Below are 18,590 nucleotides of genomic sequence, written 5' to 3'. Positions count from 1 at the left end.
TATGTCTCACAGTGCGTGTGCCTCTCAGTGTGTGTGTCCCTCTCAGTTTGCATGTCTCTGTGTGTCTCTCCGTGTACTTTTGTCTCTCTCAGTGTGTGTCTCTTGCTCAGTGTTTGTGTGTCTCTCTCAGTGTGTTAGTGTGTGTCTTGCTCTCCTTGTTTAAGTTTCTCTCTCTCAGAGTATGTGTGTTTGTCTAGCTCTCAGGAGTGTCTGTCTCTTCTTGGATGAGGGTCTCTCTGAGTGTGTGTGTCCCTCTAGTCTGCCTGTCTCTGTGTGTGTCTCTCAGTATGTGTGTCTCTCAATGTATTTTTGTGTCTCAGTATGTGTGTCTGTCTCATTGTGTTTCTCTCTCATTCTGAGTGTGTCTGGTCTTGGCGTGTGCGTGTTTGTCTCTCTCTGTATGTGTATGTCTCTCTTGTGTGTGTCTCTCAGTGTATGTGTCCCTCTCAGCTTGCATATCTCTGTATGTCTCTGTGTGTGTCTCTACGTGTACTTTTGTCTCTCTCAGTGTGTGTCTGTCACTCAGTTTTTGTGTTGTTCTCTCAGTGTGTGAGTTTGTATCTTGCTCTCCCAGTTTGTGTCTCTCCCTCAGTGTGTGTGTGTATATCTTGGCCTCAGGAGTGTGTGTATCTTCCTGGAGGAGGGTATCTCTCTTAGTGTGTGTGTCCCTCTAGTCTGCCTGTGTCTGTGTGTCTCTGTGTGTGTCTCTCAGTATGTGTGGCTCTCAGTGTGTTTTTGTCTCTCTCTGTGTGTGTCTCTATCAGTCTGTGTGTCTCTCTCATTGTGAGTGTGTCTGGTTCTTAGCCTGTGTGTGTGTGTGTGTCTGTCTCTGTATGTGTATGTCTCTCAGAGTGTGTGTCTCTCAGTTAGTGTGTCTCTCAGTGTGTGTGTCCTTCTCAGTTTGCATGTCTCTGTGTGTGTCTCTCAGTGTGTTTTTGTTTCTGTCTCAGTGTGTGTGTCTCTCTCAGTGTGTGTGTCTCTCACAGTGTGTTTCTCCTTCCCAGTGTGGATGTCTCTCTCTCTCTCTCAGTGTGTGTGTCTCTCAGAGTGTGTGGGTCTCTGTATGTTGTGTGTTCACTCTGACAGTGTGTGACTTTCTCATGTGTGTGTCTTTCTCAGTGTGTGTGTGTGTTTGTCTCTCACGGTGTGTGTGGCTAACTCTCAGGGTGTCTGTGTCCTTTTCCGTGCGTGTCCTTCTATGTGTGTGTGTCTCTGTGTGACTCTCACAGTGTCTCTGTTTGTGTGTCTCCCAGTGTGTCTCTCTCTCTATGTGTGTGTTTCTGTCTCATAGTGTTTCTGCCTCAGTGTAGTGGGTCTCTTTCATAATATCTGTGTGTTGCTCAATGTGTGTGTCTTTCCCTCTAAGTTGTGTGTGTGTCTCTCTCCCAGTGTTTGTGTGTCTCTCTCAGTGTGTGAGTGTGTGTCTCACTCTCCTTGTCTAAGTTTCTCTCCCTCAGTGTGTGTGTGTGTGTGTGTGTGTGTCTAGCTCTCAGGAGTGTGTGTCTCTTCCTGGATGAGGGTGTCTCTCTGAGTGTGTGTGTCCCTCTCGTCTGCCTGTCTCTGTGTGTGTCTCTCATTATGGGTGTCTCTCAGTGTGTTTTTGTGTCTCTGTAGGTGTGTCTGTTTCAGTGTGTGTGTCTCTCTCATTGTGAGTGTGTCTGGTCTTGGCGTGTGTGTGTGTGTGTCTCTCTCTATGTGTATGTCTCTCAGTGTGTGTGCCTCTCAGTGTGTGTGTCCCTCTCAGTTTGCATGGCTCTGTGTGTCTCTCTGTGTACTTTTCTCTCTCTCAGTGTGTGTCTCTCTCTCAGTGTTTGTGTGTCTCTCTCAGTGTGTGAGAGTTTGTCTTGCTCTCCCAGTTTGTTTCTCTCCCTCAGTATGTGTGTATATCTTGCTCTCAGGGGTGTGTGTCTCTTCCTGGAGGAGGGTGTCTCTCTCAGTGTGCCTGTCCCTCTAGTCTGCCTGTCTCTGTGTGTCTCAGTTTGTGTCTCTCAGTATGTGTGGCTATCAGTGTGTTTTTTGTCTCTCTCTCAGTGTGAGTGTCTCTCTCAATCTGTGTGTCTCTCTGATTGTGAGTGTGTCTGGTTCTTAGCCTATGTGTGTGTGTCTCTCTGTATGTGTATGTCTCTCAGTGTGTGTGTGTCTCTCAGTGTGTGTGTCTCTCAGTGTGTGTGTCCTCAGTTTGCATGTCTCTGTGTGTGTCTCTCAGTGTGTTTTGTCTCTGTCTCAGTGTGTGTGTCTCTCTCAGGGTGTGTGTCTCTCACAGTGTGTTTCTCCATCCCAGTGTGGATGTCTCTCTCTCTCTCAGTGTCTGTGTCTCTCAGACTGTGTGGGTCTCTGTATGTTATGTGTTCACTCTTTTACAGTGTGTGACTTTCTCATGTGTGTGTCTTTCTCAGTGTGTGTGTGTGTGTGTGTGTTTGTCTGTCGCTCACAGTGTGCGTGGCTAACTCTCAGTGTGTGTGTGTCCTTTTCAGTATGTGTCTCTGTGTGTGTGTTTTTCACTGTGACTTTCACAGTGTCTCTGTTTGTGTGTCTCCCAGTGTGTCTCTCTCTCCATGTGTGTGTTTCTGTCTCATTGTGTGTCTGCCTCAGTGTAGTGGGTCTCTTTCGTAGTGTCTGTGTGTGTTGCTCAATGTGTGTGTCTCTCCCTCTAAGTTGTGTGTGTGTCTCTCTCTCAGTGTTTGTGTGTCTCTCTCAGGGTGTGAGTGTGTGTCTCACTCTCCTTGTTTAAGTTTCTCTCCCTCTGTGTGTGTGTGTGTCTAGCTCTGAGGAGTGTGTGTCTCTTCCTGGATGAGGGTGTCTCTCTGAGTGTGTGTGTCCCTCTAGTCAGCCTGTCTCTGTGTGTGTCGCTCAGTATGTGTGTCTCTCAGTGTGTTTTTGTGTCTAGTATGTGTGTCTGTCTCAGTGTGTGTGTCTCTCTCATTGTGAGTGTGTCTGGTCTTGGCGTGTGTGTGTGTGTGTCTCTCTCTGTATGTATATGTCTCTCAGTGTGTGTGCCTCTCAGTGTGTGTGTCCCTCTCAGTTTTCATGCCTCTGTGTGTCTCTGTGTGTCTCTCCGTGTACTTTTGTCTATCTCAGTGTGTGTCCCTCTCTGTGTTTGTGTGTCTCTCCCAGTGTGTGAACGTATGTTTTGCTCTCCCAGTTTGTTGTTCTCCCTCAGTGTCTGTGTGTATATCTCACTCTCAGGCATGTGTATCTCTTCCTGGATGAGGGTGTCTCTCTGAGTGTGTGTGTCCCTCTAGTCTGCCTGTCTCTGTGTGTGTCTCTCTGTATGTGTGTCTCTCAGTGTATTTTTGTGTCTCAGTATGTGTGTCTGTCTCAGTATGTGTGTCTCTCTCATTGTGAGTGTATCTGGTCTTGGCGTGTGTGTGTGTGTGTCTCTATGTGTATGTCTCTCAGTGTGTGTGTCTCTTGGTGTGTGTGTCTCTCTCACTGTGTGAGTGTGTGTCTCACTCTCCTTGTTTAAGTTTCTCTGCCTCAGTGTGTGTGTGTATATCTCCCTCTCAGGAGTGTGTGTCTCTTCCTGGAGGAGGGTGTCTCTCTCAGTGTGTGTGTCCCTCTAGTCTGCCTGCCTCTGTGTGTCTCAGTGTGTGTCTCTCAGTATGTGTGGCTATCAGCGTGTTTTTGTTGTCTCTCTCTCAGTGTGTGTGTCTCTCTCATTGTGAGTGTCTGGTTTTTAGCCTGTGTGTGTGTGTGTGTCTCTCTGTATGTGTATGTCTCTCAGTGTGTGTGTCTCTCAGTGCATCTCTCAGTGTGTGTGTCTTTCTCAGTTTGCATGTCTCTGTGTGTGTCTCTCAGTGTGTTTTTGTCTCTGTCTCCATGTGTGTGTCTCTCTCAGGGTGTGTGTCTCTCACAGTGTGTTTCTCCTTCCCAGTGTGGATGTCTCTCTCTGTCTCAGTATGTGTGTCTCTCTGACTGTGTGGGTCTCTGTGTGCTGTGTGTTCACTCTTTCACAGTGTGTGACTTGCTCATGTATGTGTCTTTCTCAGTGTGTGTGTGTTTGTCTGTCGCTCACAGTGTGCATGGCTAACTCTGTGTGTGTGTGTCCTTTTCAGTATGTGTCTCTGTGTGTGTGTTTTTCACTGTGACTCTCACAGTGTCTCTGTTTGTGTGTCTCCCAGTGTGTCTCTCATTCCATGCGTGTGTTTCTGTCTCATTGTGTGTCTGCCTCAGTGTAGTGGGTCCCTTTCGTAGTGTCTGTGTGTTGCTCACTGTGTGCATATTTCCCTCTAAGTTGTGTGTGTGTCTCTCTCCCAGTGTTTGTGTGTCTCTCTCAGTGTGTGAGTATGTGTCTAGCTCTCCTTGTTTAAGTTTCTCTCCCTCAGTGTGTGTGTGTGTGTCTAGCTCTGAGGAGTGTGTGTCTCTTCCTGGATGAGGCTGTATCTCTGAGTGTGTGTGTCCATCTAGTCTGCCTGTCTCTGTGTGTGTCTCTCAGTATGTGTGTCTCTCAGTGTGTTTTTGTGTGTCAGTATGTGTGTCTGTCTCAGTGTGTGTGTCTCTCTCATTGTGAGTGTGTCTGGTCTTGGCGTGTGTGTGTGTGTCTCTCTCTGTATGTATAGGTCTCTCAGTGTGTGTGCCTCTCAGTGTGTGTGTCCCTCTCAGTTTGCATGCCTCTGTGTGTCAATTTGTGTCCCTCCATGTACTTTTGTCTCTCTCAGTGTGTGTCTCTCACTCAGTGTTTGTGTGTCTCTCAGTGTGTTAGTGTGTGTATTGCTCTCCCAGTTTGTTTCTCTCCCTCAGTGTGTGTGTATATCTTGGTCTCAGGAGTGTGTGTATCTTCCTGGAGGAGGGTGTCTCTCTCAGTGTATGTGTCCCTCTAGTCTGCCTGTCTCTCTGTGTCTCTGTGTGTGTCTCTCATAATGTGTGTCTCTGTGTGATTTTGTCTCTCTCTCAGTGTGTGTGTCTCTCTCAGTCACTGTGTCTTTCTCATTGTGAGTGTGTCTCGTTCTTAGCCTTTGTGTGTGTGTGTCTCTGTATGTATATGTCTCTCAGTGTGTGTGTCTCTCAGTTAGTGTGTCACTCAATATGTGTGTCCATGTCAGTTTGCATGTCTCTGTGTGTTTCTGTGTGTGTCTCTCAGTGTGTTTTTGTCTCTGTCTCAGTGTGTGTGTCTTTCTCAGGGTGTGTGTCTCTCACAGTGTGTTTCTCCTTCCCAGTGTGGATGTCTCTCACTCTTTCAGTATGTGTGTCTCTCAGACTGTGTGGGTCTCTGTATGTTGTGTGTTCACTCTTTCACAGCATGTGACTTTCTCATGTGTGTGTCTTTCTCAGTGTGTGTGTGTGTTTGTCTCTCACAGTGTGCGTGGCTAACTCTCAGTGTGTGTGTGTCCTTTTCAGTGTGTGTCCCTCTATGTGTGTGTTTCTCTGTGTGACTCTCACAGAGTCTCTGTTTGTGTGTCTCCCATTGTGTCTCTCTGTCCATATGTGTGTTTCTGTCTCATTGTGTGTCTGCCTCAGTGTAGTGGGTCTCTTTCGTAGTGTCTGTGTATGTTGCTCAATGTGTGTGTCTCTTCCTCTAAGTTGTGTGTGTATCTCTCTCTCAGTGTTTTTGTGTCTCTCTCTCTCTGTAAGGTTGTGTCTCGCTCTCCATGTTTAAGTTTCTCTCCCTCATTGTGTGTGTGTGTGTGTGTGTCTAGCTCTCAGGAGTGTGTGTCTCTTCCTGGATGAGAGTGTCTCTCTGAGTGTGTGTGTCCCTCTAGTCTGCCTGTTTCTGTGTGTGTCTCTCAGTATGTGTGTCTCTCATGTGTTTTTGTGTCTCAGTATGTGTGTCTGTCTCAGTGCGTGTGTCTCTCTCATTGTGAGTGTGTCTGGTTCTTGGTGTGTGTGTGTGTCTCTTTCTGTATGTGTATGTCTCTCAGTGAGTCTGTCTCTCAGTGTGTGTTTCTCTTGGTGTGTGTGTCCCTCTCAGTTTGCATGTCTCTATGTGTCTCTGTGTGTGTCTCTCAGCGTGTATTTGTCTCTCTCTCAGTGTGTGTGTCTCTCAGTGCGTGTGTTTCTCTGTATGTTGTGTGTTCACTCTTTCACAGTGTGTGTCTTTCTCATGTGTGTCTTTCTCAGTGTGTGTGTGTTTGTCTGTCTCTCTCAGTGTGCATGGCTAAATCTCAGTGTGTGTGTGTCCCTTTCAGTGTGTGTGTGTCTGTGTGTGTGTTTCTCTCTGTGACTCACAGTGTCTCTGTTTGTGTGTCTCCCAGTGTATATCTATCTCCATGTGTGTGTTTCTGTCTCATAGTGTGTCTGACTCAGTGTTGTGGGTCTCTTCTTAGTGTCTGTGTGTTGCTCAATGTGTGTGTCTCTCCCTCTAAGTTGTATGTGTGTCTCTCCCTCTAAGTTGTGTGTCTCTCTCAGTGTGTGAGCGTGTGTCTCGCTCTCCCAGTTTGTTTCTCTCCCTCAGTGTGTGTGTATATATATATCTCTCTGAGGAGTGTGTGTCTCTTCCTGGAGGAGGGTGTGTCTCTCAGTGTGTGTGTCCCTCTAGTCTGCCTGTCTCTGTGTGTCTGTGTGTGTGTCTCTCAGAATGTGTGGCTATCAGTGTGTTTTTGTCTCTCTCTCAGTGTGTGTGTCTCTCTCAGTGTGTGTGTCTCTCTCATTGTGAGTGTGTCTGGTTCTTAGCCTGTGTGTGTGTGTGTGTCTCTCTGTATGTGTATGTCTCTGAGTGTGTGTGTCTCTCAGTGTGTGTGTCCCTCTCAGTTTGCATGTCTCTGTGTGTCTCTGTGTGTGTCTATCAGTGTGTTTTTGTCTTTCTCTCAGTGTGTGTGTTTCTCTGTATGTTGTGTGTTCAGTCTTTCTCAGTATGTGTCTTTGAATGTATGTGTCTTTCTCATGTGTGTGTCTCTCTCAGTGTGTGTGTGTGTTTGTTTGTCTGTTTCTCTCAGTGTGCATGGCTAACTCTCTGTGTGTATCACTTTCAGTGTGTGCTTGTCTGTGTGTGTTGTTCTCGCTGTGACTCGCAAAGTGTTTCTGTTTGTGTGTCTCCCAGTGTGTCTCTCAATCCATGTGTGTGTTTCTGTCTCATTGTGTCTATGCCTCAGTGTTGTGGGTCTCTTCTTAATGTCTGTGTATGTTGCTCAATGGGTGTGTCTCTCCCTCTAAGTTGTGTCTGTCTCTCTCTCTCAGTGCTTGTGTGTCTCTCTCAGTGTATGAGTGTGTGTCTCACTCTCCTTGTTTAAGTTTCTCTCCCTCAGTGTGTATGTTTGTGTCTAACTCTCAGGAGTGTGTGTCTCTTCCTGGAGGAGGGTGTCTCTCTCAGTATGTGTGTCCCTCTCAGTTTGCATGTCTCTGTGTGTCTCTGTGTGTGTCTCTCCATGTACTTTTGTCTCTCTCTCAGTGTGTGTCTCTCTCTCTCTTGTTTGTGTGTCTCTCTCAGTGTGTGAGTGTGTGTCTCTCTCTCCTTGTTTAAGTTTCTCTGCCCCAGTGTGTGTGTGTATATCTTACTCTCAGGAGTGTGTGTCTCTTCCTGGATGAGGGTGTCTCCCTAACTGTGCGTGTGCCTCTAGTGTGCCTGTCTCTGTGTATCTCTGTGTGTGTCTCTCAATATGTATGTCTCCCAGTGTGTTTTTGTGTCTCAGTATGTGTGTCTGTCTCAGTGTGTGTGTCTCTCTCATTGTGAGTGTGTCTGGTCTTGGCGTGTGTGTGTGTGTCTCTCTCTGTATGTGTATGTCTCTCAGTGTGTGTGTCCCTCTCAGTTTGCATGTCTCTGTGTGTCTCTGTGTGTGTCTCTCAGTGTGTTTTTGCCTCTCTCTAAGTGTGTGTGTGTCTCTCAGTGTGTGAGTCTCTCAGAGCGTGTGGGTATCTGTAGGTTGTGTGTTCACTCTTTTACAGTGTGTGTCTCTCTCAGTGTGATTGTGTCTGGTTCTCAGTGTGTGTGTATGTGTCCATGTTTTTGTGTATCTCTCTCTGCAAGGGTATGTCTCTCAGGGTGTGTGTCTCTCAGTTGTGTGTCTCTATGTATCTGTGTGTGTCTCTCAGTGTTTTGTGACTCTCTCTCAGTGGTATGTCTCTCTCAGTGTGTGTGTGTCTCTCAGTGTGTGTGTGTCTCTCTCTGTATGTGTATGTCTCTCAGTGTGTCTGTCTCTCAGTGTGTGTGTGTCGCTCTCAGTTTGCATGTCTCTGTGTGTGTCTCAGTGTGTTTTTGTCTCTCAGTGTGTGTGTTTCTCAGTGTGTGTGTTTCTCTGTATGTTGTGTGTTCAGTCTTTGTCAGTGTTTGTCTTTCTCATGTGTGTGTCTTTCTCAGTGTGTGTCTTTCTCATGTGTGTATCTTTCTGTGTGTGTGTGTGTGTGTGTGTTTGTCTGTCTCTCTCAGTGTGCATGCCTAACTCTCAGTGTGTGTGTGTCCTTTTCAGTATGTGTGTCTCTGAGTGTGTGTCTCTGTGTGACTCTCACAGTGTCTCTGTGTGTCTCTCAGGGTGTCTCATTCTCCATGTGTGTGTTTCTGTCTCATTGTGTGTCTGCCTCTGTGTAGTGGGTCTCTTTTGTAGTGTCTGTGTGTGTTGCTTAATATGTGTGTCTCTTTAGTATGTGGGTCTCTTTCGTAGTGTCTGTGTGTGTTGCTTAATATGTGTGTCTCTCCCTATAAGTTGTATGTGTCTCTCTCTCAGTGTTTGTGTGTCTCTCTCAGTGTGTGTCTCGCTCTCCTTGTTTAAGTTTCTCTCTCAGTGTGTGTGTGTCTCGCTCTCCTTGTTTAAGTTTCTGTCCCTCAGTGTGTGTGTGTGTGTGTCTAGCTCTCAGGAGTGTGTGTCGTTTCCTGGATGAGGGTGTCTCTGTCAGGGTGTGTGTCCCTCTAGTCAGCCTGTCTCTGTGTGTGTCTCTCAGTATGTGTGTCTCTCAGTGTGTTTCGTGTGTCTCTCAGTGTGTGTGTCTCTCTCATTGTGAGTGTGTCTGGTTCTTGGCATGTGTGTGTGTGTCTCTCTCTCTGTATGTGTATGCCTCTCATTGCACTTAAGGCCCCGCCCCATATGCAAGGTCCCCAGTCTGAGATCCGGACGTCAGAAAGTCAGGCCCCCTACCAGGTCTCCAGTCTGAGATCCGGATATGAGGAAGTGAAACCCCGCACGTTGGGCTCATCCTACCCCAGGGCTGCCAAGGACCAGCGGCAGCTACAGGCTTCTCTGAGGTCTCCTCTGATTGGGGTCCAGAGCCCACTCAGTCCTCCCTCAGGGTCCTCAACTTGAAACTCTGGAGGAGCCGGGCTTCTTCCCTCTGCTCACCTGAGGCCACGCCCCCTTTCCCAGGTCCCCAGTTTCTCTGAGACCTGGATGTCAGGAAATGCAACATGTGCTCATCCACCCTCTGTGCTCCCTGAGCCTTGATGTGAGGGTCCCGCCTCTGGTCAACACAAAGGGCATACCCAGATCTGCCAGGGCTCAAGATGTGGTCCCTGAGGGATGATAAAAGGTAACCCCACTGATCCCTGCCCCTGCTGTCAGCCCTGGACCACCCTGGTGGTGGGATGAGCACTTGGCAGCCTGTTCTGACTTCCACATCTGCGTCTCAGAGACATTAGGCAACTGTTAGAAGGGGCAGGGCCTCAGATGGGCAGGCGGGAAGATCTTAGTTCTTTTGACGGTCAAGGTGAGGACACTGAGGGAGGACTCAGGGGATGCTGGACCCCAGAGTAGAGTGGGCTCTGGAAGGACATAGGGCAGATGAACATATGCTGCATTTCCTCACATCCAGGGCTCAGAGACCCCACTCCAGTGCTCTTGCCTGGAAAATCCCATGGACAGAGGAGCCTGGTAGGCTGCAGCCCATGGGTCAGTAAGAGTGGGACACGACTGAACGACTTCACTTTCACTTTCCAGTTTCATGCATTGGACAAGGAAATGGCAACCCACTCCAGTGTTCTTACCTGGAGAATCCCAGGGACGGGGGAGCCTTGTGGGCTTCTGTTTATGGGGTTGCACAGAGTCGGACACGACTGAAGCAACTTAGCAGCAGCAGCAGCAACAGCAGCAGCAGGGTTCAGAGAGACTGGGGACCTGGTATAGGGGGCTGCCTTCTTAACATACAGGGTTCAGAATGGGGTCCTGGTATAGGGAGCAGACTTCCTGACATCTGGGTCTCAGAGAGACCAGGGCTGGGGGCTTAGTGGGGGAGGAGAGAGAATCAGAAGTCCTACCCAGATACAAAGTGAGGTCCCTGAGGAGGACTGAAGGGATCCCAGGTTCGTGCCCCTGTCATTGGCCCTGGGAGCCCCTGGGGTGAGAAGAGCACACTAGGCCTGTCCTGACTTCCTGACATCCCAGTATCTGAGATGTGGGATGGGGACCTGATGTGAGGAGAAGAGACTCAGGTGTGGAGAGGACAGAGCCCAGGTGAGTCAGCTCTTCCCATCACCTTTAGCATCAGTCCTTCCAATGCATATTCAGGGTTGATTTCCTGTAGGATGAACTGGCTGATCTCCTTGCTGTCCAAGGGACTCTCAAGGGTCTTCCCCAGCACCACAGTAGTCCTATTTTATACATAGTCATGTGTATCTGTTACTCTCAAACTCCTAATTTATCCCTTCCCCTGCTTTTCCTCTTTGGTAACCATAAATTTGTTCTCTGAGTCTGTTTCTGCTTTGTAAATAATTTCATTTGTATCATCTTTTTAGATTCCACATATAAGTGATACCATAGAATATTTGTCTTTCTCTTTCTGACTTCCTTCTCTTAATATGATAATCTAGGTCCATCTGTGTTGCCACAGATGGTATTACTTCATTATTTTTCATGGCTGAGCTGTATTCCTGTGCATGTGTGCATGTGTGCGTGTGCGTGTGTGCGTATGTGTGTGTGTGTGTGCATGCACAAACCTTACATCTTCTTTATCCAATCATCCGTTGATGGATATTTGGGTTTCTTCCATATCTTGTCTGCTGTAAATAGTGCTGCAATGAACATTGTGGTGCATGTATCTTTTCCTATTAGAGTTTCTGTCTTTTCCAGGTATATATTTAGGAGTGGGATTGCTGGATCATCTGGTAGTTCTGTTTGTAGTTGTTTAAGGATCCTCCATACTGTTCTCCCTATTGACTGTACCCATTTACATTTCACCAACAATGTACAAGGGTTCCCTTTTCTCTGCACCCTCTCCAGCATTTATTCTTCACAGGTTTTATTGATGATGGCCATTCTGACCAGTGTAAGGCGATACTTCAGTGGAGTGTTGATTTGTATTAGTCTAATAATTAGGACTATATGTTGAGCTTCTTTTCATGTGTCTGTTGGACATCTATGTCATCTTTGAAGAATGAGTCTTCTTTGGAGAAGGGGTTTTGTGTCAGGGTCATACAGGCTGGGTGGCTCAAACTACAAACTGCATTGGTTCAGGAGGCCAGCAACTGAGGTCAAGGTGTCGACTGACGTTGGTTCTCATGACAGATGTGGAGAGTCTGTCCCATATCTCCCCCCTCACTTCTGGGGCTTTGCTGGCCATGGTGGGCATGTCTGGGCTTGGAGAGCTCTGCCTTCCTCCTCGCCCGGAGTTCTCCTCTGTGTTTGTCTGTCTCTAAATGTGTCCTTTGTATGGAGACAGCCGTCCTGTTAGAGGAGGTTCCATCCTAATGAGCTCACTTGACCACCGTCAGCTCTAAGAAGACCTTTCCTTTGTCTGTAAGGTCTGGCGAGGTACAGGGGATTGAGGCTCCAGCACCTGACTGAGGGGACGCAATGTGACTCCTCACACCCTACAAAGGCGCTGAGGTAGGAACACACTGGAATGTTCTAAGGATGGAAGGATGGCCTTCATAGCTACCGGGGTGAATCCAGTGCTGAAGAGAGCAGGCCACTAGGGTAGGAGCCAGATCAGGTGGGGCCTTGTGGGCCTGCGAGAACTGTGGCTCTGCTGTGTTTGGGGAAAGAAAGGCCTGGAAGGCCCTTAGCTGGGTGCCTCTGGGACTTTGTCCCCGTCCTCACAGACACATGGAAACGGAGGCTCCCTGAAAGGTGCTGAGATGCTGCTGAGGTTCAGGACCGCAGCTCTGCTCCTCTGCCTCCACCCTCCTCCAGTAAACAAGGAACCCCAACCAGGTACAAGGAAAGAAGTGAGAATGGAGGTGCACGTGGTCATGCCCCTACAGTCATGGGCTATCTCTCTATCCCTCGGCTCCTCCTCAGCAGTTGAACGAGGTGACAGTAACCTAGCGGGTTTTTTGAGGTTTGAATTCTGTGATCCTTGTGTGGTGCCATCCCAGGCTTCTGTGATCCTTGTGTGGTGCCATCCCAGGCCTGGCAAGGACATGTCTGTCCCAGTTGTTTCTGCTCTCTGTTCTTTCTCTAGGCTCTGGGCAGGGGCCAGTGCATCTGCTGACAGTGGAGGCCATGGTGTGGGAAGGGCTGGGAGGAAGGTGGCTCCCAAAGGTGAAGACACCTGGGGAAGACACCTGGCAGGGCGTCTGAGGTCCAGGGCAGCCCCAGGGTCAAGGCCTGATTGGTTAGCACAGATCTGTGCTCAGCATCCCTGGGCTAAGATGGAGGATCTGCAGAGCATGGGCAGTGATGGGGCCAGGGAGCTGAGGGTTGGGGTGGGGCCCAGGGCTTGGGGAAACCAAGCCCAGGACTGTGCCTGTCTGTGCTGGGAGAGGACCAGAGCCCAGCCACTGGGCTGTGAAGCCAGGGGACCCACCCTCCCTTCTGAGTGCTCCCAGGGTTTCGACTCCCCTGTCCTCAAACTCACCTCATGCCTCTCTCCTGCTGTCCCACCCTCCTTCCTGACCTCCCCACAGACTGCATGTGATGGGCGGGTCCTCTGACTCGCCAACCCCTGTCTACAGACAGTGTGGAGATGTATGGAAGGAGCCAGCCCTCTGTGACCCTCCCCTCTGTGTCAGCAAGCTTGGAGGATGCTTGGACACGTGGGGCTGATGTCCGGCCCAGAGCTGTGAGCTTGGAGGCCGCTGTGTCAGGCTCCTGGCCTTTGTGGATCTGTGTTTCCACAGCCACGTGAGGCCCTAGGAGCCCTTGGAGATGAAGTTTAGCTGTCTGTCCTTCTGAAAGCCTTATCCAGGTTTCTTCTTAAATGGTGTCAAGAACCTGGAAACGTGGTGGCGGCCCATGCTGTGCAGACCTGGCACTGTATCCTGGCCATCCACATCGGGCACCAGACTGGGAGGATGTGGCCTGATGGGAGCTGCTGGAGCAGAGAGCTCCAGTGGATGAGCCCCGCCCAGATCCAGGTCTGCATGTGGCACTTGTCTCTGTGCATGTACATATGTGCATGTGTGTGCCTGGCAGAGAATGTGAGAGGCACCACAGCAGCACCCAGCCTGGGTTCCCCATCCCCACTGCCTGAGGCAGAGCCAGAGCAGATCCCCTGACTCCCCAGAGGTGAGGCCCCACAGCAACACCTGTCTGCTGGTGAATCACTTGGGGACCTGATGTCCACAGGCTCCCCGCTTGGGCCCTCCTGCTCTGCCCCTGCAGCCTGCAGTGGGCAGACTGAGAGCTGCCTGTGGCCTGGTGCGTTCCTGGAGCACCAGGCCTCTCCCTTTCATTTTGCTCCCTCCCTCGCTTGGCCTCGCCCTGAATTCCCTTTGCCGAGGTAAGCCCGCTGAAATGCTCAGAGGATCCAGTTCACCCAGGTTCCCTTCTGTAATGCGGTCTTAGTCTCTAGCAGGTGTGACTTGGAATCACCTTGTTCTCCTTCTGTGTCCTGTCTTTGCACGCAGATCTCGTGGACATTGGGGTCACTTTTCTGTGCCCAGAAAACCTAGGTCCAGACGAGGTGGAGGAGCTGGAGAATCAAGCCCTGCTGCCTGACCTGCAACAGAAGTACTGACTGCACTTGCCAACCCCCACTGGCTGGTGCAGCCTGCCCCAGGGAGGGCCGGGAAGGACATCTTCCAGGTGGACATCTTCGAGCACCTGATTCTCTTTGGGCAGAAGGCCTGTCCAGACTAGGCTCTCAAGTGGAAGGTGACTGAGAGACCAGCTCATGGTGACACTGCCCAGTTGCCGCTGTGCCCTGGACATGCTCTCCTGGTTCAGTCTGAATTGGCCCTGCCTGGCGGTGGGCTGCCCACTTGGTGCAGGGCCGGGCCCAAGACTGCCATTGTGTGTTGCTGCTCTGGACTCAGCGAGAGTCTCTGGGACTTTGACCTTTACGAAAAAGTGGCATTGCCACTTGCTTCGGCCCTACTGGGTCTGGGTGGTTGTGAATGTGTTGTTAAGAAACCGATTAGTGCTTTTTCCTCTATGTTCTGGTCCAAACTCCCCAATGTTGGAACAGTGTCCGGTGGGTGATGGGGGAGGGCCAGGGGCTGGACTGAGCATCAGCAGCCTGCAAGGCCTCCGGCACGTGGACAGGCCCGCAGGCCCAGAAGCAGGCCGTGGTTTGTCCTTGAATGTGACCCTTGCCCTGCTGGAAAGTGTCCCTTGGCTCACAAAGTGTGTGTGTTGGACCCGGCGCCTGGCTATTTCACATCCAAAGACAGCCTCTTAAATACAGCTGTGAGCTCAGAACGACAAGGGCTAGTGTTCACCTTGTGGAAACCTTGTACTTGTCTTTGGATTTGGGGTCATGTGTTTGCAAGGCCTTTGGCCGGTGGGGTCACCTTACTTTCCAGTAGGCCTCTTGGGGAGGCCCCTGGGTTGGGAGCTGGAGACTCTCAGCTACTGATCAGAAACTTATGGCATCATCGGGGGACCCAGGAGCAGCCCCTTCTGCTTCAGGGTGCATGACTCATGGAAGGTGACATGACTCAAGGTCAGGAGCCCGGCTGGGCTATCTGCTGAGTGGCAGGCAAGGCACAGGGACCAGTCCGTCCTGGGTTCGCCTCAGCGCTCAGCTTGTGGGTCAGACCCTTGGCCGAGCGTATGAAATGCTGCTGCTTCAGATGAAAATGGACCATGAGGACTGATCCGAAGCTTTCCTGGGGCGTGGGCTTCCAGCCTCATGTGGCTCATCCAGTGCCGTGTGTGAATAGCATGGACAGATAGAAAGAACACAGACTCAAAGTTCTTGTTCAATTCTTTATTTACTCCAGTGAAGTTTTGCTTTACTTTATTAGAGCCAGAAATAGATTTTTGATTACAAGAGAGTGCTTTTGAGTGTCCCTGGGGACCTGGCAGCTCAGGGACTGGGGTTGTCCTTGAACTGCTCACAGAGGGCATGCTTGTAATCTGAGGACTCCTGCTCCTCTTCCACCTCAGAAGCCTCGTTTGGGGGCACAAGTGAAATGGCCGCCTTCACGATGGAATAATAGGTGCTGTACATAATCATCACTGAATCATAACCTGGGTACTCTGGGGGGCTCTCGGACAGTTCCCCAGTGGTGTCCCTTCCAGCAGTAGCTGGGGGTACAGACGTGGCATTGCTGGATGTACCCTCTCCACTGGGGCTTCCCTGTTCTCTGGGAAGAAGGTTTGCCCGGCCTGCACGGCTACACTGCCCATAAACCAGAGGCCACAGAACACAAAAGAGTGCTGGCCGTGGGTTCCGTGAGCAGTTGGGGCTCCCTTCTGGGCCTTCTTGTCAGCCTCTTGGGTGGACTCGTTGTGATGGAATCGAGGAGAGTGTCTGGTCGTCAACGCTCACTTCTTTCTCTTTGGAGTTATTGTTGTGCCAGCGGCGGGCTGAGCAGCTGTTATGGGGTTGCCTTTTGTCCGGATGTTCTGCAGGAAGAGAGGCTTGTCTCTCTGAAAGTTGGAGCTGTGATAGATCTGAAAGGACATGGATTACTTTAGCCATTGTGGAGAAGAATAGCCATTCCTTGCTGCCCTCCTCCCCACCACAGTCCTGGCCTTCCCTAAGGAGGGAGATAAGGTCTCTTCATTCCTGGCAGGTTATGAGGTCCTAGAGAATGTGCTCCCTAGAGCTCCCCTGGGGTCGGTCTCGCTTGAGGTGTTACTGGTGGTCCCTGACATCAAGTGGCCTCTCAGGATCTGGAGTCACCCATGTGGATCCTGTCTAAGGGGATTTGTGGAACATGAAAGGCCCTGCTTTCTTCTCTTTCCTTAACCACCCTCTCATGAGAAAACAGTTCTCCTGGGAAATGAAAGCCATCCCACACTCAGCTCGTCTACTCTAGTCTCCCTGGAAGGGCTTTCTTCTTTACCATCATCCTCTTTTTCCCCTCAGAGCTACCCAAAGGATGGATTTTACTGAACTCATATAGGTCCAGTTCACAGATGAGACTCTGGATGCTGTCTGTCTCAAAGATCCTGCCCACACCTCTGCCCTGGAGGACCTCTGTCTGGAAGAGATCTGCCTTGATGACCACTGTGTCTCCCTTGTTGTTCCAGTGCACAGAGGTGAAGGCCGCATCCTCCATGATTATCCAGAGCTTCCTGGGGAAGGACAGCCTGAGGACGGGGTTGTTCTCTTCCTTGTTGGCTATTTCTGAGTTTGGGCCCTGTGGAGGGGCAGGTTGTCTTGGGAGCCCAGATCTAGGCTCTCAGGTTGGCCACCCTGCTTTGCCAAAACCTCCTCTGAATACACATTTGCATCGGGGAAGAATGGGGGTGTGTGTCTCCTGTTGCAGGCTCCCCATCAGTTGATGGGGCCAGTGGGGCTGTGTGCCTCGTTGGAACTCCGACTAGCCATGGAGCCAGTCTAGCTCAGGGGCATTCTGTACCCAAGCAGTGAATGCTCAGGGCAGAAGGGCCTCATACCAGGGTCGGGGGGCCCCATAAATACTCTCTGGAGATTCTAGAATCTGGCAGCCAATTAAGTTGTCAGCTCCCTTAATTGTTTCATGATGTCACAGAGGTGATGTGGAGAGGCAGCCCTGCACCCAGTGTGGGGGAGGGGGGATGTGGACAGGGATGGGGTTCCCAGCTTGTTTCTTGTCTGAAAGTACAGAAAAACATGTTTCAGGTTGCCTGCAAAAGCTCTCATCTGCTACCAGGCACCTTGTTTCAGGGGGCCAGGCCCTGGATGGGTTGACAAACGTGCCCCTGGCTCCACCTCCCTCCCTACCAATGGGCAGGCCTGTGGCTGGCTTCTGCTAAAGGGCCAGACCCTGGTGAGCCCTGGTTCAGCTTCCACTGAGAGAGACCCCAGGGGTCAGATGGGCTCCTGGCGACTGTCCCTCCCAGAAGACCAGGTCCGTAGTGGGCTGGATGGCCTAGCCTGAGTTGTTGGTCACACCCCACCCCCAACCCCCATCCCCGTCTCCTTGCCCCTCTTCTGGCTTTGGTCTCTTCCAACTGGTGCTGCCGTAGGTAGGTCCTGCTCAGATGGCCCCAAAGTCAGAGTCCTGTTGTCCTGTCCCCAGCATCCCCCAGGTCGAGCCCTCCCCAGAATAGGGCTGTGCTTGAGCACAGTGGGAGTGACCTCACATTCCACTTGACTGTTCCCCAAGCACCTGAGACACAGACTCCACATGACGCCGTGTAAGGGCACAGCCAGGTGCTCTGCTGAACTCGCAGCCTCCTGAGTTCTGCCTACCCCCAGACGTCATTCCCACTGAACACTACAGGTTGTTGCCTTCAGTTTCCATTTCTTCCTATAAAGACCGCTCTCATGGCTCACCTTGGGAACACCTGGGTGTGTGCTTTCCCTGCCCCCTTCCCAGAGTCTCAGACTCTGGGATTTAGACTCCCTGGAGGCTGACTCGAAATCCCTGTTTCCTTTCATAACTGGGGTGGTTTGGCTTCTGCTATCCCCAGTCCTGGCCTCCCACATCCAACTTGGGTGTCCCATGGGTACATGCCCTTTGAAGGACTTGACTGGGGGCTTAAGGTACAGCCTGTTCTGTTGAAAACAAGCATTTCACCGGTCCTCTCTGAGGCCAGCTCTGATCTTCTCCACCCCTGCCCCTGCCCCTGCCCCCACCACCACTGTGGACCTGTTCTCCCTTACCCAGATGGCTGGTACATTGAATGATTTTGTTGGCTCACAGGTTAGGTGCTTTTCAAGGGGTCTCCTTTATACACACTCACTCCCAGGGACAGTTCTTGAGTTGTTGAGCTAGATGTGACCAAAGAACGCCCCCGTCTACCTATACTTGAAAATGGATGAGAGTCTGGGTGTGGGACTGGACGAAACCCAAGTGAGAGTCACCTGTCTTCACAGCACATGGACGATAGGGCAGTGGGTTTGGAGATGTGTGTTCTCTGACCTTTGTGGGCCACTGTTCTTCAAAATCACCATGTAGGGGACAGACCAACACCTTGGAAAGGCCCATGTGTGAGGACCCTAGGGCACTGTCCCCCTAAGGACAGTGTCTCCCTAGTTCTGCCACTCAGCAGGGTCATTTGCCCTGTGTGAGGGCCACAGCCTGGTGTCTGAAAGGGGAGAGCTAAGAGGGTATGGAAGAGGCTCTCCCAGGGCATTTCAGCCTGAGGACTGGTGGCCAGAATGGAGCTTGCAGGCCTCGACTTGGGCTTCCTCCCTTGCCTTTGCACTCCTAAACAGGTTGACAAGGCATTCCTTCAGGTCGGTTCATCTGACTGGAACATGACCCTGGAGGCTGTGATTGTCGGTGGAGACCTCTGGTCATTCCTCTGAAGGGGACCAGAGACTGGTATCTGTGGGCAGCCTGGCTAGGTGGCCTTTCCTGCCCCCACCCACCCCCACTCGGGGCCCCTCCTCGACCCCTGGGTCCTGAGGGAGCTGTGTTTTCTGGTCCCCATCCTCCAGGCACCACCTGGGGCCTGGCAGTGGGTTCA

The 18,590-nt window shown here is 50.9% G+C and overlaps 1 protein-coding gene and 1 pseudogene across 1 annotated transcript in view; both read right to left on the bottom strand.

The window, feature by feature from the left end:
- LOC102406655 (probable histone-lysine N-methyltransferase PRDM7) overlaps positions 1–11,415 on the bottom strand; it is a 70,465-nt gene extending 59,050 nt beyond the window's left edge. The window contains exons 1-2 of the mRNA XM_044936534.2: positions 11,395–11,415; positions 9,204–9,321 (exon numbers count right to left, since the gene is read on the bottom strand). Coding sequence (XP_044792469.1) covers positions 9,204–9,321; positions 11,395–11,415 — 139 coding nt within the window. The remainder of the gene's footprint in view (positions 1–9,203; positions 9,322–11,394) is intronic.
- A 3,633-nt stretch (positions 11,416–15,048) lies between these two features.
- LOC102399158 lies at positions 15,049–17,304 on the bottom strand (annotated as a pseudogene).
- Between the last annotated feature and the right edge of the window lie 1,286 nt (positions 17,305–18,590).

Source organism: Bubalus bubalis, chromosome X, assembly GCF_019923935.1.
Source record: "Bubalus bubalis isolate 160015118507 breed Murrah chromosome X, NDDB_SH_1, whole genome shotgun sequence".
NCBI classification, from domain to species: domain Eukaryota; kingdom Metazoa; phylum Chordata; class Mammalia; order Artiodactyla; family Bovidae; genus Bubalus; species Bubalus bubalis.
This window is presented reverse-complemented; position numbering and strand designations above follow the sequence as displayed.